Consider the following 23,030-nt stretch of genomic DNA (forward strand, 5'->3'; position numbering starts at 1 on the left):
TATACCCTTGTTAGAATATAACTTATGCACGAAGTTCTGGGATCATTTTTAGGCAGCCTCTTTACACTGTTAGCTTGCCTGTTAATCATCAGCATTACCGTATGACCACAACCACGAACCATCACTGCTACTGGTGCCTGGAATCATCTCAGCCAGGCTGCTTTGGCCCCAGTATCTTTGCCTCCCAACTACACTCTAGTGAAGATATAACTTTTACCATCCAGTTTACTGATGACGAAGCTTCTGGACCTGTTCTAGTTCCATGAGAGTCAACCATGGTGAAATCACGAAATCAAAATTGAAATCACGAAATCACAATTGAAATCATGAAATCACTAATGAAATCATTGATTTCAGAGAAATCACTGTGATTTCAAAATCTCGTACGCCCTTTGAGAAAGTGGCGGTGTCACAGTGATATGTGACTGTCTCTGGGAAAAACGGTCTTATCGCCCATTTGAAAGTATCGAGAAACGTCGGTTTTAAATATTCAGTGTGCTGTAGCTGGCCAATGGTGGTAGCTACGCATACCAAATTTTCACACGTTTCACAACAATTTCTTACCTTCCTGATCATCCACTGAAGAAGTAGTCAACAGCTAAGTTTCCCGCCATTTTAGATAGTTTTTAAACCGAGGTTGTCTACATCAGGCGAGCTCCAGAAGGGTGGGAGGCGGGGGCCCTGGAAGGCAGGAAAGATGGTGTAAAAGAAACGTGCTGGGATGAATTAGGCCAAGTTATAGGCCATTCAGGGCTCAGAACTGGCTAAAATGAAATCTACACCACAGGTCATTGTCCAACACCACGGAGCTGTAGACAGCCACACACAGCCATCCCCTGGTTGGCCAGGGCTCCATCAAGACCCCAGACCACTCGTAAGGCTCGCCACTGTGCTCTAAAAAAGCAGCCAGCAAAAGCAGACCACTTTACTCTGGTCGATTGTGGCAGTGAAACTTGATAGTGCATTCATTAAGCCTTGTCTTTGTGTGAAAAAATCATACTTCCTGTCTTGGGCGATAAGAACGGTTTTTGTAGATCCAGTCACATATGTGTTTCCCCGCACACATATCACTAGGGATCTGTGTTTCCCCGCACACATATCACTAGGGGTACGTGTTTCCCCGACAAAGGCACTAGTGATATATGTTTCCCTGCCAGTTTCTCAGTTTTTATAGCTACCACGCCCAACACCCACGTTTTAATTCTGCTGCTGATATACCACACTGTTAAAAATAAAGAGTAACCACTACTCTTACAGATTCAGACAGGTATCAGCCCACTTAAACATTTATTTGCACTCTTTTTTCCCTGCCACTATCAAAATATGGAACAGCCTCCCAGCTACTGCAATTGAAGCAACCAATGTAGATGACTTTCAGAAAAGGATTGTAAACTTATTTAACCCAGCTATATAGTCTAAAATGTTGTACATTTTGTTTTCTTGCATGTATCTGTGCTTTATACTCCCTAATGGAGGTCTGCACAGTATTAATAATAAATAAATAAATAAATACTCTGAAGAGTTCCCAGTGTAGGGAGGATTTAACACCCCATGGAGAGTAATCAACACTCTGAAGAGAATAACCGTTACTCTGAAGAGTAAGTGACACCACCTTCAGAGCATGTGTTACTCCCCAGTTACTCCTTTAGAGTAATGGTTACTCTCCAGGGGTGTTAAATCCTCCCTACACTGGGAACTCCTTAAGAGTTGTGGTTACTCTTCATTTTAATAGTGTACGAGTCGACTAGCTAGCTATACTGCTGCTCTATAGCACGCGTCACAGTACTACATGTCAGAGAATTCAATGTATTTTAATGTCATTCAGCTATAGTATGAAAATGTACTGTTTGTTCAATTAGAATTTTTAAAATAAAACTGATTCTACAAAAACCTGTTAATTTTAGCATCTTTTATATGCTCACCTGTATAGCACGTATATCATATAGGGGGTGGGAGGGTGCGGAGGGGAGGGGTGGTGGGCCGCCCACGCACAAGAAGTGGTTGACAGTGAAAAAAACAGTCTATAAGTATCATGCAACTGTTTAAATATATACATTCTTTATGCATTAGTTTGCCAGTGATAGTTATAAACGGCGAACAGAATGTAATGAATTGCCCGCCCACGCACAATTGTGCCTTCGTTAAAATGGCCTTGCTCAAAGACGATTAAATGTCTATAACATAGTTTTCTGTATAAATACTTTGGTTTGTTTATCATGCTGTAATATTGTGCTCTGTGTTATGCTATAATAATATTAATGCTTATATTATTTAATGATGTTTCGGTGGGAGGTGGAAGCGTCCATGATGACGATTGGGCAATGTGCAAATAAGGTGAGAGTATGCTTTGTACAAAGAAGCCCATGTAGCTGTGCAGGGCTCATCTTCTGTACAGGTTCAGCTTCTGTATAGTCTCTTATTTTTCCGGAAGGGTAGCCAACGCCCATGCAAAACACTGAAATGGTGGGTTGCCAATGCCCACGCAAAGCACCCAAATGGTGTGTACGAGAGTCCCAATATTTATGTATTTTAAAAGCATTTAGTGAGATTGCTAACTAGTAACTACCTGTACAGTTGTTGATCTACATCTTGTTCTAGCTATTCGTGATCGATCATTGTCTACTTTGTTAAACTCACTTTCTCCATTATTGTTACGTGATTTGGATTTGGATTTAGGATTTAGTTTCTAAAACATTTGTGTATTTCTCACATAGCATACAAGAGTCCCAAGGCATTGGCTACCCCTCGCTTTTTACCAAAAGTCAGTTCATCTCTAGTTGACAAAGGTAGTCTGACCATCTAATTATGATATTAAAATCTAATTAAATTCTTGATCACAGATACACATTTCCCTTTTCCCTTGTTGCTATATGTGGTGCACCACAAAATTAACTAATGTAAACAACCCTTACCATACCTTGTAGTGTTTTATTTTTATGTAAATATGTAGTGTAGTGTAGTGTGTGTGTGTGTATGTAGTGTGTGTAATGTGTGTAGTGTGTGTGTGTGTAGTGTGTGTGTGTAGTGTGTGTGTGTGTGTGTGTGTGTAGTGTGTGTGTGTGTGTGTGTGTGTGTGTGTGTGTGTGTGTGTGTAGCGTGTGTGTGTGTGTGTGTGTGATTGTGTATGTGTGTGTAGTGTGTGCGTGATAAAGATTTTTTTAAAATTCACCAATTAAAATGTGACCGTTTTTTCCACAGGTTTACATGCTGCAGAACTGCAAACAGAACAGCTAACTTGAAACTTTTATAATGAACATTTAAAAAAAAATATTTATTTGATTACATGTACAAAATACAAAGTTGGATCACGTGATCAAAATATTTTAACATGTTATTAGCATGATGTACAAGGTTAAGGCCTATTGACCATTGAAAAGTTGATGAATTAAACATTCAAGAAAGGAATGCTTCTCCATTGCAACTCGCCCACGCAATATAGCGCGCGCGTCACTAATAATCAGTGCTCAGCCGGGGTATGTGACTATTGGATTGAGATGGTGATTTTTATAAAATTATTTGTATCATCTAAAATGTTCGTCACGAACGGTATAACTGGCTGAAGTATTCCAGCAAGGAGCGATCTAGCCTTGTATAACCGGGATTCGTTAAAAAGTTCGCGCCTGGATTGTTGGGGTGAGCCAATATTTTCATTGCCAATGGTTTTATGTGTAATGTTAAACCCCCTACTTTGTACCATGAAAAAGGCCGTATTGAGCTGTTACATTTTACGTGAAAGTATATGTCATGCTGGCCATTCCTGCTAGAACCGGGGAAAGGTTTAAAAGTTATCTGACGCTCCATGACAGAGCCTTGAAAACCTGCTTCCAGTGTAGACGCGTGTATCTTGTGAATAAAAAAAATATTTTAAAGTCGTTTGATTGTTGGATATGACTACTGCTGCTAGTACTATACTATAGCTGCATGCTACTGCTACTATACTGTTACTATACACTGTAGTCGCTGCTTACTGCCTCTACTACTACTAGCTGTAGCTATAGATCTATTATATATACTCATGCTATTTTTATAGCTACTACCTACTGCTACTAGCTACTGCTTATACTGCTAGATGCTATTGCTACTACTACACTAGCTATACATGTTTGCAAGCTGTTACTGCAGTTGCTACTGTTGCTATATTGCTTGCTACTACTGGTGTTTTGTTTATTGTATAGCTGAAACCGAAAGTCATTGACATTTGTTTATAACTACGTCAATATATTAAATTGATTGTACATTTTACATTCTTGATGAAGCAATTGAACTTTTTACTTTTACTTTACAGTATCCAGCATGAAGATTTGACAGCAACTAGTGCGGCTGCAGCCTTTGAGCTAAAACATGTAGACTTTGACATACTTATAACACAGCCAATAAGATGAACAGAAAATGGGCCAAAGAAAGGAAAATCCCTCCTATACCCCAGGATTTAAACTGCAGGCTACCCAATGTCTAGTCAAGTACCACACTCAGTCTCCTCCATATTTGGTTAATTCTCTGTTTCTTGGCACACAAAATAGGATTCATCTACCCTGCTACATGTTATATGCTGTCTGTGAATCTATAAGCTACAATAGAATGTGCTACCAATGAAGACAAGCAGTTGGTCTTAATTCAGTGCAATTCTAAGAGCTACACTGCATATTATATCTCTTGTATGCATCAGTTGTGTACATTGAGCTATAATACTTGTGTGCATGCATAAGTTCATATTCAAGTACATAGTTTTTAGCTATATAGCTACTTGAGAGATTTTCACTGGACATGCAGGGTTTGCACTACTAGAAAATTTAAATTGAGTTTCCTTGAGAGGTTTGGACAACTTGAGATATTTTACTTTCAACTGATAGTGAGACGTTCAAGTTCTTAAGAGACTTTAGTTACTCAAACTGCTTGAGAGCTTAGAGATTTTTGACTACTTCAGAAAGTGACATTGGAAGTACGTACATAACTGACTGGAAAATCTGTAAAGCAAAAATCTGAGATCTCTCAGATATAAAATCTCTCAAGTTGTCTAAAGCTTTCAGGTGAACGTCTCTCGGGAAGTCACATAACTTTTAAGTAAAAATTCTTAAGTACTGAAATATCTCTACAAAGTAGAATTTCTCAAGTATAGTCAGAAGCCTCTCAAGTGAAAAGCTCTCAAGCATAGTCTAAAATCTCTCAAATACCTAAATTAATCAAGTCACTCAAGTAAAATCTCTTAAGTAGTCTTACTGTACAGGTATGAATCCATTGCAAGATATCTGCATGCATAGACAAGAAAATATTATGTGCAGAGTATGCAGGAGATGAAAGTTTAAGCCATCCATATATACTATATTGTGATTGGGTATGCCAGCATAATGTGAGTGTTGGATTTAGCTACATTTCTCTTGTTTTCTCTTCACAGGTGAAATGTGACAAATGGACACACATGCTATTTGGAAATGGCTGAAGCCAAATTCTGTATACTGTTTATAGAATTCCATCAAACTATTTGCAGAAAACATTAGACAGTATAGTAGCTAACTTAATTTTTATTATTGTATGTGTGTTAGTTCTCTACTTCCAATCCATTCTCACACATATTTGTTTTCACTTCAGTACTAGTAACAACAAGTCACAAGTATAGTATAGTTGTACTAGCAAGTGTTAGCTATAGTAGCACCAAGCATAGTATAGCAGCGAATAGTAGCTGGTAGTATATAGTGGCAAGTAGCTATAGTGGTAGCAGCAAGTATAAGCAGTAGCTATAGCAGTAGCATCTACAAGCAGTAATCTAAGTAGAGCACAGCAAAAGGAGCTCAGATCCTGCATACAGTAGCTGGCGCAGCTAGTAGACAAGTAGTATAGCAGCAGGAATAGGGGCAGCAGTGGCTAGTAGCAGTAGTAGAAGCAGCAAAGCAAAAACAGTATATTATACATACGAGCACTTCGAAACTGAACGTCAGAGAAACACGCATCCCTAGGGATATGTGTGCGGGGAACGCTTTACCTGGAGAACATAATACCCGGGGAAACATATATCACTGTGACTTGTAGATTGCTAGCCAGTTAGTGATATGTGTGCGGGGAAACACGGATCCCTAGTGATATGTGTGCGGGGAACACAAAACTCGGGGAAACACATATCACTGTGACAGCGGACCCCCGAACAGTCTCAAACAGCAAGGATACGATGCTTATAAACACCTAACAATACGGCTATCTCATGCACCCAGTAAATGCATAGAGCAATCCAGTGCATGAAATAGGTACTCACGTGATTGATATTCAAATCTTGGAAAATACAACCATAATTTATTCCAATCAGCTTAAAATCACTTTGTGTGCATTAGGTTCAGCATCTCGATTAACCCTGCAGTCTAAGACTCTCCCAATGGTACCATTACAGCATACAACACACCTGCACTGGCCAGAGGCGGAGGAGGGGACTTTATTTCAGGGGGGCTGCATGGCTGGGAAGCTATAGGGGTACATCTTACTTAGTGAGCAAAGCACACTAGCATGCAAAGCATGCAAACCTAGGGAGGTCTGGGGGCATGCCCCCACAGGAAAATTTTGAAAATTAAACCCTCTGAGATTGAATTTCAGAGTCATTTTAGCAGTTATCAAAGTATATGGCTTGACTGTTGAGTGGTGACTGCTCTATTAGAATTCAATGTTAGGGTGACTGTTCTATTAGAGTATATCGATCTTTTATAACTGAAGCTCAGTATACCAGCTACAAGTATTTAAGGGGGCCCAGCCCCTCCATAATATGTTTGGGAGGGGCTGTAGCCCCCCTTTCCCCCCCTTCTCCGCCGCCCCTGGCACTGGCCCAGACCATGCCCGAGTGAACAATTAACACAAATATTTACAAAAGGAGTACACTGCATGGTTCCTATTCAGAAATGAAAGCAATTGAATGGGTATTTCTGCTATTTCAATTTCGATCACGTGAGTGCCTATTTCATGCATTGGATTGTTCTATGCGTTTATTGGGTGAGATAGCCATATTGTTAGGTGTTTATAAGCATCGCATCCTTGCTGTTGGAGACTGTCTCATTGATGTATCAACCATTCTGGTATTTGTTTGTAAACATCGCATCATTTTGGCCAAATTTCAGCATATAGATGGCTCAGCCAGAAGGCTAACAAGCTTCAATTATATAACCATACTCCGCATGCAGGTACTTTACCTAGTACTGGTCATTGCTGACCCACGGCGCAGTTGCTGCTCTGCTTGTCCTGTGCTCCAGAGGAAGAAACACTTTGTCTGTCGCCAAAAAGCTGCACAGATCGTGTTGCCATCAGAACTGACCAATAAAATAAAATCACCAATACTTTGAGTTGATGATAGGCTACTTGAACAATGTTGAGAGTGAATATCGTTGGCATACGACGAACCCAACGAATCGCTGCAACAAAAAATCACGTGATTTTAAGACATTTGTATCGTTTTCTACCAGAAGAAAGTGACAAACTTGGTTGCAATGCTGGTGTTGTTCAAGTTACACTTATTATTATTTGTTTTTACTGTGCAGAAATCACAAACGATTAGAGCAAGCCACCAATGTTCGACCACCATAGGTTCTGATGCGATTTTTCTTTAAACCCGCAAAGAAAATTTCTGCTTTTGCTATGCCTTTGGAGAGGTCTAGGCCATAAACTCTTGCATGCAAAATTTCAGACCTACAGCTTTCTTAGTCTGGCTGTAGGAGCTGCAAAAGTGACCTGTCTGAATGTTCTCAATTCTCGGACAAAAATATGTATTATCGGTCGAGTGGTACTGCTCGTAATGCTTGAAGCTGATCAAGTCTTTCTGTGCTTGATATGAAAGATCATCTCTTATACTCTCCAAATATATGCAGATATTTGGCTTAGTCCTTGTTGGCTGTGAATTACAAAGCTCCAAAGTCACCTCAGTCCTGCAATCTTAAATTCGGCCACATGTGAAGCTCGTGCAAATCAAATAGTTACCTATATCAAATTCAAAGCTATTTTTATGAACATTGAGAGCATCAGCTACCATTCAGTAGTAAATAGATACATGAACGATGACTGCACCTTGATTTGTGCCCGAATAGCTACATTGCATTTAGGCTTCTCTGGCAGTAGCAGACTGGCTACTGAACCCAACACACATATACACAATCCAAATCCACTGAAATGGGGTTTTTACTATCCCCTGTCTTAAAAGTGTCAAAAGTTTCTCTTCAAAATATCCAGGACATTAGCCAGATCGAAATACTCTAATAGAGCAGTCAATTACTCTAATATAACAATCAGCCAATTTATTATCACATGTAATCGGGTTTTAAGCATTGTAATCAACGAAATTCACATGCATATAATAGTCTTATTGAAGTGAATATTCCTGGGCGTGGCCCTCAGATTTTCTGACTGTTCCAATTGTAAAATAGGTGATTGTTCTATTAGAGTGTTTTGATCTGGCTAACAGAGTTGGGGGTTATGCGTTACGTAATAATATTACTTTTACAGTAACGAGTAATATAACGCGTTACATGACAAAGTAGTGAGTAATATGTAACGGATATATCACATCCGGAAATTGTAACGAATGTAATGCGTTACTTCCTGTTAAGGCGCATTGGATCCAGGCACGTGATTGATTACATTTTGGGTCCAGACAAGACTGGAGATAGCGTTATAGGCATGGACAAAGAATGATAGTGTATGGGGAGTGCCCTTGAGGCCAAGATACAATAACAAAGTATGTATTTGTGGCTGAACTACACTGCCACAGAAACACGTGTCTCGCTCGTGTCACTTGTAGTTGTAGGCTGGTAGCTTGTATTTTGAAGGTTGGACTTACTTTATAGTTTGTAACGAACAAATGTAATATTATTACTAGTTACAGCCCTCAAAGTAGCGAGTAATATGTAACTCGTTACTTTTTTCAGTAAGTAATATGTAATTGTAGCGTGCTACATCGCTTAAAAGTAACGAGTAATATGTTACTATTTACATTTTTAATGTAACGACCCCAACTCTGCTGGCTAATGTCCTGGACATTTTGGAGAGAAACTTTTGATATTTTTAAGACAGTGGTTAGTCAAAATCCCATTTAAGTGGATTTGGATTGTGTATACGTGTGCTGGGTGTAGTAGCTAGGCTGCTACTGCCAAAGAAGCATAAATGCAATGTAGCTATTTGGGAATAAATCAAGGTGCGGTCATTGTGCATGTATCTATTTACTACTGAATGGTAGCTGATGCTCTCAATGTTCATAAAAATAGCTTTGAATTTGATATAGGTAACTATTTGATTTGTATGAGCTTCACATGTGGCTGAATTTAAGATTGCACGACAGAGGTGACTTTGGAGCTTTGTAATTCACAGCCAATAAGGACTAAACCAAATATCTACATATATTTGGAGAGTATAAGAGTTACGCTTTCATATCAAGCACAGAAAAACGTGATCAGCTTCAAGCATTACGAGCAGTACCACTCGACCGATAATACATATTTTTGTCCGAGAATTGAGAACATTCAGACAGGTCACTTTTGCAGCTCCTGCAGCCAGACTAAGAAAGCTGCAGGTCTGAAATTTTGCATGCAAGAGTTTATGGCCTAGACCTCTCCAAAGGCATAGCAAAAGCAGAAATTTTCTTTGCAGGTTTAAAGAAAAATCGCGTCCGAACCGATGGTGGTTGAACATTGGTGGCTTACTCTATAACGTACAGATATAATTATTAAGTTGTTACAAAAATTATCAAGGGAAGGGGAATTAACTATATAGGGGGAAGGGGAATTAACTATATAGGGGGGAAGGGGGTTCCAAAGTTTAATCACAGAGGGGGGAAAGGAAAATTTATACGAGTCAATGTTTGTCGTACTGCAACTATTTTACTGGGGTACTGAGCACCCCCAACTCAAAGTTGTATTGCATAATAGTCGTCACTTGAACTTCCAGAAACTTGTCAATCACGATCGAAATACTCTAATAGAGCAGTCACCCCAATAGAGCAGTCACCCTAATACAACTCAAGCATGTATTAAAACAAAATTAATAGTACTAGTATTTGATTAACTACTAAAACCACCGAAATGCCTCCAAATTCAATCTCCTGACACCTAATTTTCAAACTTTTCTTGGGAATATGCCCCCAGACCCCCTAGAATTAGCATGCTTGGTATACTTTGCACACCTACTACTACCACCATAAATTTTGGGCACCCTTGACTGTAGCATCCTTCCGCCTCCTATGTGGTGCATATGTCCACCTTCTAAACTGGATACCCCCTCTATAAATTCCTAGATCCGCCACTGTGTTGCAATGTTGGATGTTGCTTGTTGCGACTAAATGTTTGTAATGTTGCTTACAGCTGAATGTGTGTGAAGTACAGGGAAGTAACACATGTGTGCAAGCATTATATGACCGGTTACCTCCACTACTGTACTCATTTTCCACTGGTCATTTCCGTTCCCGCTTACCGTTCCTGTTTCCATTTTCCTATAATCCACTCTTGACTACACTAACAAAGCAAAACCTAATGTGCACACGCACACACACACACACATGTACACACACAAACATGTACACACATACACAGTCACACAGACACACAAAAGGCAATGCTTTCAGGTACCACATGCCTATACCTGGTTAACCAGAACTGGGAGTTATCTGTGTGCTACAGGTAGGTGCTACGAGTCATTGCAGGCATAATTCTCCTGGGGTAGGACTAGCTATAGTATAACCCACAGAAAGGTGTACCATATCTCATGCGAATGTGTGCATGGGCAGCCCAAGTCTCACCTGTACCAGGGGCGGATCCAGGAGTTGGTAGGGAGAGGGGCACAAACAGAGTTGCAGATGGTTGGGGAGAGTAGATTCTCTTGTAATTTTTAAGTCGCGATGATCACACCTTATTAGGTTGAGTTTTATCATTATGGCCTTTGCAGATGGTTGTAAAGTCTTAAAATCTGTTTAAAAGGCTACGGAAGTCTTAACACTAGCAATACGATAATTATTTTTAGAGGCGTTCAGTACGTACAAAGGTGCTGAGTAACAGTTTACATAGATATTAGGTGAGTTTGCAATAAATGAAGGTAATATATGCAGTTTTCATGAGTTATACAAGTTAATTTTGGTGTACGGTATTTCTATCAAAAGAAGTGTGGCTCTTCCACATATTCGAAGGGGTAGGGGCACAGGAAAAGGCACAGTGAAATAATGCATAAAAATTCTACAATAGGTTTTTTACTCTGTAGAATATTTGCTGAATTGAACAGATTATGGTTGTAGAATTATGCTAGATTATTCCTGTTATTATAGTTTGTTCAATTTGGCATTAATTTTACAGAGCAACTAAATGTATTGTAGAATTGTGTGCATTATTCTACTGTAACTTTACCTGTGGGGGGGGGCATTTGCCCCAAATTCCCCATCCTGGATCCGCCATTATGTACCTTCACCCACTATTATGCATACCAGAGTTACAGATGGTTTACTTTCCCAGTTGCACCAGGTCCCCATTTAACAGCTGGGTAGGCTGGAGCAATGTGAGTAACATTTCTTGCTCAAGGCAACAACAACAGCAACTGGGCATCAAACCCTGCCGAAACCTTTCAATTACCAGCTCTGATCACTTGGCTATGCTGCCTCATTTACTTATACACATACACACACATACACACACACACTACACAACATAAACCATAATTAATATTCAGTTTAGAATGTGCCTATGCCCTATATAGCATTGATTGTGCCTACTAAAGGTAATGAATTTGATAGTGACAGACTGTTATTAGTAGCTATAGTGATTTTTGTGATTCAAAATGTCTATAGGCCGTGCTTGCATGCATGGGTCAAAAGCAATAGCAAAGTAAAAATCCTTCCAAGCATTGGCGACACAAAGACTAACAGCTGTTGCTTCAAGCCACTAAATGGATATAACCATTAACACTAATGAAATAATGTGCTGTGGTGGATCATACCAGTATGCAAATTCATAGAGTAGATTACTATATGCAACATATTAGTGCCTGCTTTGAAGAGCACATCACTTTGCCAATTACATGTGAACACTTGGCACATTTTAAACACACACATTAGGGTATAAAGCTGCAGCTACCACCAGGATGAGGTAACACAGTTAACACATTTAAAGTTGCAGGATCAGGTAACACAGTTAAGCAGGACACATGTGCATGCATGGATTGCATTCCATCTTAAGAGCCTCTGAGATTAAAACAACTCTTAACTTGCTACATGTTTAATGCATCTTCCTGACATGCAGACACTAATAGAATTTTGTTGTGCACATAGCGTGTGAGACAACAACAAGAGAAGTGTTGCGGCTAACCAATCCCTAGCAAATGGGTTAAAACTGTTTGAACCACAACTGGCTCATGCTGCACAACTACTAATTACAGAAGCCAACTAAGCAGGAGAGCAGGGTGGTCTGTCTGGTTGGTGAGGTTTCAACACTATTAGTGGTGTTCCATATAAGGTAATTTTGAATTTCAGCACTGTTACCGCACAACCTGGCAGAACAAAGAAATACAGCAGGTAGCTGTAGTTTATGTATTCAATCAAAAGCATAGTAGGTCTACAAAACATTTGAATATAGTGATGTGTAATCCATAACCACCAACCTTCTCTGATGTCATTACTCATGCAGTTTAGCAAATAGAAGAACTTTATTCCTCATACAAGTCCATGCACATTGCCAGCTTCTAGCTACATGTCAATGATAATCACATCTAGATCTACAGATGGTCCCACAGTGTTATTTAGGCCTACAGGTCTCCAAATCTCTAGTAAATCTGTAAACTTTTGGTCAACATATTAAAATTACTAGATTGTCATATGCATGGATGAAAGCCATTTAACTGTAAACCAACATTACAATCAATAAACCACCTATTGTGCAAGTGCTAGTGTACTATATAGGATGGCATCAATTTTGTCTTTACCTCTACAGTAGTCTACCATAATTCACATACATACATAGCTTAAATCCCTATTCATACAATCAAGAGTCCGTAATATACATGAAAGCTTACTGTCGTATACATTACATACGCCTGTATACTTGTCAGAAAGTGCCCATTGGCAGCGACACAGAGACTAACACCTGTTGGCTTTAGCCACTAGCCACTGATTGTGGGAGAGACTATATACTGCAATTGGTGGTGAATACCCTAGATAAAAATTAAGAATGGGGGACCTCAGTGGGTTATATATTTAGCTAGTAATTTTGTGTGCATTAGCTGCATCATACTGTCTACATTGTCTACATTGCCTTATACATGTGTTAAATTGCAACTTGAAGAGTTTTACTCAAATTATACAAATAGCCAGTATTCAATGACTCAGACCTTGAAAGGGTACAGTATAAGAAATCTGCTAGCAAAGTTAGCCTTATTGCTCAAATCCAATTGTGTATAAAAGACTGATAGTCACTGGTAACAGTATTTCTATGAAGTTCGAACACAGGCAGAGCTGGATTCTTCAAAGAATTTATTATTATAATTGACCAAAAGCATTTAAAAACATTTGAATATAGTTGCGTGTAATTCTTCAAGACTATGAATATGACTATATGATATCATTGCTCTTGCACTTTATTGGCAAATGATTCTTTCTGTGAATGAATGCTGGCTAGGGACCTGTGATTTTCGTAAGTTAGTGGAGCTTCACTCCACATGCAAAACTTCACTCCACACGCAAGTCTACATACATTATGGCAACTCCAAACATCCAGTAAATAATCTCAACTCTTTTGTCAGTCATGGATGAAGTACACATAATATATACTGTAATAATCCTCCCCCTAGTCTTGGTTGAGACTTTTTACAGCCTAAAATGATGTGATATCATCATAGCTATAGTTATGTCTATTTTGTTTGCTTAGTTGATTGCTTGCTTCAATTAAATGTAAACCAACATTACAATCAATATGTCACCTGAGCGATAGATAACCATGGAATGCTAGGGTGACATCAACTTCAGTCACTGCACTGTATGTTTTAATTACTGTAATGGAACATATATTTATTGCATGGTCCTATTCCTATATACACTATTATGGTGTACATGTATTCATACACCCTTTTCATATGGCCACCCAAAAGTGGGTTCAACCAGGGTTGAATAACCCACTAGGTTCAATCCAGTTTCTGTTCACAAGCAATCATCACAATTGAGTGATAATAGTCTTCTATGCATTTTATGCATTCATTAAAAACCACAACTCGCTTTTGAAGCCATAAACTGAGCTAAACCCAAGTTCAATCCTACTGCTTTGTAGAGTTGAACTCGGTTATGACTTCGAGGGTTCAACCTGGTTAAGGTGATCATATGAACATGTTAACCGGGATTGAATGTGGGTTCAACCTGGTTAAAGTGACCATATGAAAGGGGTATAGTCACTTACACTTTCTTTATTATATTCATGAATTGCATTATTGCTTTGTGATTAATTCTTATCTCCTGGCAACCAAGTGCAGGTTATTTTATTGTCAGTAATCAACACCCCCCTTGATCTTTACATGGTAATCATTGTAAAATTCACAAAAATTATTGCACTGATATGTTTTTAATCATTACAACAAATCCAGGTATGTCCTTCTAGTATAGCATAATGCTTGCAATATTTTGATCTACATACCCATGCAGGATACATCTATCTATGTGTGTTGACTTTTATATAGTTGAAAGCTAAAGGGATGAGTATCATCACTTGTGTGCCATAGCTTTTTTTTCTGTAGCACAGTATACAGCAACTGAGAAATACAGTGTAAACACAATTCTGGTATCATGTAAAGTTAATTTTAAAAGTAAAATGGAGCTTCCTTAGTATAACAATTCATATTACACCGCTAAAGTCATTGCAATGTATAAATCAGCAGCATAATACGGGTTGCAGCCTTACATATCGTAGAGACACCCTTGGTTGGCAGTGCCAAAAATTTTTATCCGAAATACGATACGTTGAAAACCCATTATATTGAGAACCAAATATTGGCTCAGCATTACACTTAGCTATTACATGTATGTATGAAACCTGCAGTATCCAGTTTGTTGATAGTTGCGGGTCTGGGGGCACAGCCCCCAGACGCTGAGAAAGGTTTAATATTCAATGTCCTGAGAATAGCCTCAAATTGCTTAAATGCAGAAATGCATGCACTGATTGAATAAACTTCTCACACATCATTGTGCTGACACAAAGACCTCTCAACATGGGCCCATCACACACTAATGCAAACAAGAGATTAAAATATGGTTGTAGTGCATGTACACTCCATCATTTCTAAGACTGCTCAGGGTCATTCATTTCAGCTATAAGCATAGGCGGCGGAAAGGGGGGGGGGCTAGGGGGCTAAAGCCCCCCCTAGGTCTGCTGAGGGGGGGCTTAGCCCCCCTCTGAATGATATCACACCGAAATTATCTTTCTTGGAGTGGGGCTGAAAACCGTGATAAAGATCGAGATACTCTAATAGAGCAGTCACTCTAATAAAGTAGTCAGTGTGTAGCGAGCTATGTAAGGATTTTTATGAGGTGGAAAGCTCTTGTCAGTTGGTTGTGACCTTTTTTTTTTTTTTTTTTTTTTTTGGTCTCACCTTACCAAACTATAGAAATAAGTCTGGGTCAGCTCAGCGGAGCCCCCCCTCATATTAACTACTTCCTCCGCCTCTGGCTATAAGCTAACCTTACATTTCACCATTGTCCAAATATGGATGATAATCATAATAATTATTAAAACAACCGACAGACTCACACACTTAACACTTTAGAATTCATATCATTGAATGCAACAAGTCAGGCTTACTTGTTGTTATAATATGTTATAGTCAACAGTCTATTAGTCTCGCAGTGTCCATCCAGTATGGTGTGTTCATCATTGCTATTCCGGGCTCTTATTAGAAAATATTTCAACAAATTACGATTGTAATTAATCGAAATAATAATATTAACTCTCAGTGCAGTATGGTGATGAATAGCTCGATGGATGGCCTTATTAAGATACTGCAAGTAGAACAATAGAAGCCTTAGCGATAGAGAGAAAGCCACTGTCTGTATTCATGCATCATTAAAGTGGTTTCTATGTACACAGATAACCTCGAAGCGCTATGGTTAATACCAAGGTTAATACCCTGGAAGCCACACGCGGTTCAGCTGGTAGAAGCCATGGAAGGCATGTAATGAATGCTAGAACACAGATTATCGTTGAAAAGATCGTTTTACAGTAAAAATAAAATTTCCAGTTTAAAATAGGGGGTTCGACCATTCGACCGAACCCCTGGGTAGCTACGAGCCTGATGCTAACACTGTGACAAATAGGAAATCATCAGAAAAATTTCCTACATGCTGACACAAGCAGGAAATTTAACTTTTCGTGCAGTGTTGGGAAAGATTGTAATAACAAGTTAGGCCACTTCAACTAAATCTTTTGTTTCTCGGGCCCGACCGACCCTGTATTTTTCAGCATAAAATAATTATGTTAATCACGTGATCACCTTGCAAAGAGTGATAACGCCACGAAGGAGTTGCAAATTTATCTTTAAGCTCTCAAAAAGTAAAAATCTCAACATATAGCTGCCTACTCACAAGTGATACAGCAACCGTAATGTAGCTTAGCCACCGTTTGACTCGCAATATCACTCTTCAGCTAGCAAAATAGCCTGTTTTAATTTTTATTTTACCGACCTACCGACTTTTATTTGGCTGAATTTCGCCCGAGAAACAAAAGATTTAGTTGAAGTGGCCTTAGTGTGACTTGACTCTTGATCCCCATTAGTTCATTGTAGGGTAAACTGCTACAAATCATTTTTGTTTGTGTGACATTAATTATTATAGCAATAATTGTGTAGCCACCATATTAACAAGGTTATACTTATTAATGACTAATTGTACATAACAACACTTGAAATATCACCTCATTGGTGTGTGTACACAGGAATTTTCCACTAGTACTACAGCTAAGTGACTGTTCTATTAGAGTAGTTAATATTTACCAGACTACGTATACGTTAAAGTATGATTTTTATTCAGAATAGTACAATGTGGCCAGATCTGCAAGAACCTCAAATGTTAGTGGATTTATGAATTCTATTTTTGTTTTACCTAAAGGAATGGTCAACTGAAATTTTGAAGTTACAGTGCTACAAATCTATTTTGTGATGTAAATAAACTTTATTACTATAAAATTTTGTTTGGAGGAAATTTTGAGTTAAATTAGTTGGATGCTATTATTTTGGAAAATGCTTGCCCATACTGCATTGTCTCTATTAATTTTACTTGAATAAAATTAAATTTATTGTATCATATGCAACATCAGTAATGTGTCCCTCAGTTAACTACTATTCATAAGTCATAAATCCCATTAAGGCTGTTTTCATATAATTACGTACATGAAAGAAAATGGTTTATTCAATTCTCAAATACACAGAAATACATTTGACCAATCAGTACAGTAATGACCACAACCACTTCTACAGGAGAGTAGGATCTGGTGATATTGGTCAGTAATTCAGACATGGGGCCAAGTACATTTAAAAGTACTTAAGTAAAGTACAAGTACTTTTGAATTTTCCAAGTACAAGTACAAGTTCTCCAGCAGCAATCAAGAGAGTACTTAAGTAAAGTACAAGTACATGCTGGAAGTACTTAAGTAAAGTACAAGTACATTTTGCTATAGTAAAATATATGCTGTATTCAGTGTATTGTAGTATGTAAGTGCGCCTAGGGGGTTGGTTTTTGTCAACCATTCTCTCTCTTAAACTCTTAAAATTCACTGACTTGAATAGCAGCATTGTTTTTGTTTGCCAGAATGCTATGACATCATTAATCGTGGCAACATGGTACATAGTAAGGTTGGGGAAGGCAGTAGAAGAATTGCAAAAAGTTGTAAACTGCACCTTCACCCACTGTGTACAAACTACGTACAATGTTTGCAGTACTTACAAGTACTTAAAAGTACTTTAAGTACACAAGTACATACAAGTACTTAGCAAAGTACTTGAGTATAAGTACAAGTACATTGGGGAAATTAAGAAAGTATTTAAGTAAAGTACAAGTACTTTCAAATCTGTACTTAAGTATAAGTACTCATGTCCTTGGCCCCATGTCTGGTCAGTATTGGACACTGATGTGTTTAAAATATATTAAGCCAATTAGAATGTCTTAGGATTACATCATCTTCTACATGTGGTAATGGAGAACTAATAAATTGACAGATGATCCAAAAATCCTAACCAATGTCACCAGACCCTATACCCTAGTGTGGAGGTGTGGTGTGGGTGTGAGTAGTCTGTGGGTAAACAGGAGAACATGTTGTAACACCTCCTGAATTAAACACATTTAAATCACACATCCAAATAAGGTAGTACACATACCTTATTAAGGTGAACTGACTGATTTAATCACTTGACAACCACAACAAATCCCTCACGTAGATGTCACTACACTGGGTGGATCACATGATCAGGACACTGGTGATTTATTAAGTTCACACATTGTCAAGTTAAACATTCTCATTACTTTATTCTGTACACACAGTACAATCTGATTGGCTAAGTCCCCAATGACATCATTTCAGATGATCTTCATTGTACACATCTACTTTCTCCACCTGTATAAAAAAGATACTTGTATGGCAGCTCTTCATCATCAACACTTACTGGTCACTTTCTGGTAACAGTGGTTGTGTGGTTGTCATGGCTACATAGTAACAACACAAAACAACCACACCATCACCCCTCACACACCAATATATAGCAATCAATCTCTCTAGTTAGAATATTATCATATCAAGTAAACAAGTAGTAACCATGGTAATAATGGATTGCATCATACAAACACACAATATAACAATTTAACTGATAACTTGTAGTCTCTTGTTGTTGTACTCCACAACATAAACACTACCAGTAGAATGGTCCATTGCTATACCATTAATACCATAAAATTCTCCTTGTTGAGATCCCTTCTTTCCAAACCTTTCTATTAACTGATGGGCGGGGCTCCATACTCTAATTTTATTGTTATTACCAGCACGACCAGCTATGATGTGACCATCAGGGCTAACAAAAATGGCCCATGGACTGTCACATGTTATCCTACTAATAAAACTGCCAGTATGACTGAAGAGACTAATATGATTACCATCAAGGTCACTAACTAACACTCTATTGTCAGTATCAATTGCTATTCTAACAGGACACTGAAATTGTCCAGGGTTGGACCCTTTACTGCCAAATGTAAATGCAAATTTATCATCTTGTTGGAATACCTGGACCCTGTGATTCCACCCATCTACAACATACAACATTTTATTACTACTGAAGACTAGTCCCCTAGGACCATTAAACTGGCCATTGCTGTTCCCTCTATTGTTACCAATTATTGATAAGAGTTCTCCTTGTAGGGAATACTTCTTCACTTGATGACTACTAAAGTCGCTAATAGCTATGATGTCATCCTTACTGACTGCTACACCATCAGGATCAATCAATCTGTTGTCACCGCTTTCTCGTCCAATCACTGCTAATAAGGCAAAGTTACAGTCCAGCACAATTACAAACTTGTTAGTAGCATCAATAATGATGACTTCATTATTCACTCCTATAGCAACATCCATGAGTTTACCAAACTTGCTTCCTCCATAATGAGTCATCACTTGGCAGTGTCCTTCTCTCATCTTGCTGTAGTCTCTCGGTACAACTGATATCCTACAGTAACATGACAGTATCACATGATCTACTGTACATTAATAATACTGGTGACATCACTTCCTGTATGTACAGGAAATGAGATAACATTATAGTGGAAAGTTTGAATGATAATCACTTGTATGTTTTTTATGTATGTTAATATGTATAGTCATTGTGTAACATTAGTATACAGTAACTGAATAAGTATAATACAATCACACCTCACATGTTATCCACAAAACACTCTAATAGAACACACATTATTCCTTACTTGTGAGGACTGCCTGGGATGTGTTGTCCATCAACTACAATTGATATCACGTGATCCCCAAAAGTCCTGGGAGTGAAGGATGCTGTATAGTTTCCACCACTAACATCCTTGACTGGTCCCACTACTATGGATTCTCCAGTTTTGGTGGTCACGGACACTTCTACTTTAATACTCTTGTCATCAACAATGTCACCATCGACATCTCTAAGTGTTATCATTAGTGACGTCTCTTTGTTCATTATGGTCATTGCTGTAGGGAAGGTCACTTCACACTTGCTGGGGTCTAGTGGAAATCCTCCCAACTTGGTCACCTCCTCACAAAGACGTAAAACTTCTCCATACTCTACTTCTCTTTGTTCCTTCATTACTGGTTCCAGCCTTGACCTCTTCTTCATTAACATCAGGTGATCTTGTTGTCGCTCCAGTATCTTTCTCCTCTTAACTAGTTCAGTGGTAGTCACTTTGTTCTCTCTTGTCTTCTTCATCAGTTCCAGACAATTCTGTAGTTGTGTCCATAGTAACAACAACCTCTCCAGCTGTAACTAATATTAAAACAAGAACAACAATAACTGGAGACACATCTTTACCACTACCAATCCCAGGAAGAACTACTTTGCAACATAAAATTACTGATATTTGTATTGTTGGTTTAGCTTTGACTGTCAATTTCAAGCCTTTAAGTCAGTAAAACAGATAATGTGTTTGCTTTTAATTTTCTCTAATAGAGAATGCTAAATGGTAGGTGGGAGGGGCTCTCCTATTACACAAAATCATGTGAATTGGTTTGGTATGTAAACCTGTATGGGATTATAAATAAACTTGTAATTAAAAGACCTTGCATGACAACAACACATGTCATTTGCGGTAATTAATATTACAGTTTAAACATAAAATTGAATTGCTTTGATTGGTTGAAATCATGTGCACGTGATTTTGCTGGTATTTGTTGTCACACAATATCTATTAGAACTGCTGTATCATGTTTCTGACAATAACACTTTTGTGTGGCAGATTAACTACAAAATAATACCTTTAGTGTGTTCTCCCTCTTGTTAACTTCTTTGGTAATATCTGTTATGACTTGTTCTTCTCGTTCATCGATGACTTTTCTAAGAGCATTAAATACCTCCCTTGTCCTCTCCACGTTGTGCTCCTTTCTGCTCCTAACACGTTGTCTCATTTCCTTCACAACGGACACTGCTCGTTTCGTCTCTTCCAGTAAACCCGTCATGTGATCCACAGCTTCTCCCAGTCTCCTGGTTTCTTCATCAGTCACACTTGTAATGCTAGTACGCTGGTGTGTTGAGTGACCATGGGAGACACAATCTCTACATAACTCAGTTCCACATTGTCTGCAGAACACGTCAAGTTTTCTTCGTGGATGATCAGGACAATATTTAGAAACGGGCGGATACTTCAACAAAGTGGCGCATTCTTCGCTACATTTAATAGCATCTTGAAGTTGGTCTGGATTATCAAAATGTTCCATCAATACTTGACACTTCGCCACAAAAGACACGGAAGGAAGGAGAGCAGAGGCCATTTTGACGAAACGCACAGCACACCCTTTGAATAAGAAGCAGCTATAGGCGCGCATAAGAAAAATTGAAGTTAAAGAAGCAGGGGCGGATCCAGGGGGGGGGGCTTTGGGGGCTGAAGTCCCCCCCCTTCATATTTAGGCTTTACTTGATCAATATGCTGAGTATTATAATGAAATTTTGTCTTAGCATAATTATATGATCACTAATAATACAAATACTCATAAAACCATCTTATAAACGTATTTCCAAGGTATTATCAGTGGATTTATGCTAAAATTTATGCAACAAGGATCCGGATCAGCATTGGAGGTTTACAATATCGAGATACTCTAATAGAGCAGTCAGCTAACTACTCTAATAAAACATTCACTGGAAACATGTAGTTGGTTCTGTTATGGAATTTTTCCAAATCTGCCTGCACCTATACATGCAATGAAGTGAATTGGTCTGTTTAAAGGGCTTCATTCATCTACTTGTGTAGTTAATATATATGGCAATACTTAATTCAGGTTCACAATTTCCATGAAAATGCTCTCAGATTCAATCTTGTATTGTTCAAATTTCAAAATTTTCCACTTTCAACATTATTATTCTAACATGCACCTATTCAGTGTTGTGCAATTGTGAGAGGGGTGCATCATGTACTTGGTTGTCTGTACCTACCCAAACTTTTCCATTAGCAAAATGCTTCAGAGAGCCATACCTATAATCAAAAGGCAGTATATAAAATATCTACAGGCAGAAAATATTATGAATTTTATGTGGAAATGTCTCCAAATTGCAGTGTTTTAGCATCAATTTTTCAAAATTTTCCTGGGGGGGCATGCCCCCAGACCCCCCTAGTTCCAGCATGCTTTGCATGCTGGGAAGTGTGCTTCGCTACGTCTACCCAAGAGATTAGTACCTTGAGTTAGCCCCCCCTTTTATAAATCCTAGATCCGCCCCTGAGAAGTCCGGTCATCTATGGTCGCAGCAACTGTTATTGGTCACCAGGTCATGTTTAATGGAGTGCTGATAACGGAATGACAGTTTGTGTGTAAGTTTTTAATGTGTATCTGTACTCATTGTGAGACTGTATGGTATTTATTTGTGTATATATGCTGTGCAAAACCACTTAGTGAATCCCCATCCCACCCCACCCGGCTACACCTTTGGTACTTATTCATTTGTGTGTGCTGTACAAAAATCTCAGTAAATACATAGATACTATAGCTTATGAAGCAGGATTGGAACTGATGATGTCACATAACTACAGGCCTTAGTTTAATTTTTAAGGTGCTGAGGACAAATGTCCTTACATATTCACAAATGTACAGACGTAGAGTCAAATTGTAAAGACATGAGCTAGGGGAGAACTTTACACTGCTGGAATTGGAATAGGGAATTTCCACTGAAAGCTTTGAAGTTAAACACAACCACATAGCTGCAACACATCACCAGGCTGTGGTCACTGCAGCTGCTGGTGATAGCAGTACACAAAGGGGAGGTGGCATTGGTTAATCCTCGGGTTGGGAAAATGTAGATCTCCATAGGAGGCGGAAGGGTGCTACAGTTGGGGGTGC

The 23,030-nt window shown here is 38.6% G+C and overlaps 1 protein-coding gene and 1 long non-coding RNA gene across 2 annotated transcripts in view; both read right to left on the reverse strand.

Annotated features, from left to right (window-relative positions):
• The window catches only part of LOC136250739 (uncharacterized), a 32,343-nt gene extending 16,386 nt beyond the window's left edge, over positions 1-15,957 (reverse strand). The window contains exon 1 of the long non-coding RNA XR_010698694.1: positions 15,774-15,957. This is a non-coding gene — a long non-coding RNA (uncharacterized lncRNA). The remainder of the gene's footprint in view (positions 1-15,773) is intronic.
• A 2,538-nt stretch (positions 15,958-18,495) lies between these two features.
• Positions 18,496-23,030, reverse strand: part of LOC136267125 (E3 ubiquitin-protein ligase TRIM71-like) — a 49,428-nt gene continuing 44,893 nt past the window's right edge. The window contains exons 2-4 of the mRNA XM_066062203.1: positions 19,928-20,238; positions 18,625-19,674; positions 18,496-18,575 (exon numbers count right to left, since the gene is read on the reverse strand). Of these exons, the coding sequence (XP_065918275.1) occupies positions 18,819-19,674; positions 19,928-20,238 (1,167 nt within the window). The 3' untranslated portion in view covers positions 18,496-18,575; positions 18,625-18,818. The remainder of the gene's footprint in view (positions 18,576-18,624; positions 19,675-19,927; positions 20,239-23,030) is intronic.

This window comes from Dysidea avara, chromosome 1, assembly GCF_963678975.1.
Source record: "Dysidea avara chromosome 1, odDysAvar1.4, whole genome shotgun sequence".
Classification (NCBI taxonomy): domain Eukaryota; kingdom Metazoa; phylum Porifera; class Demospongiae; order Dictyoceratida; family Dysideidae; genus Dysidea; species Dysidea avara.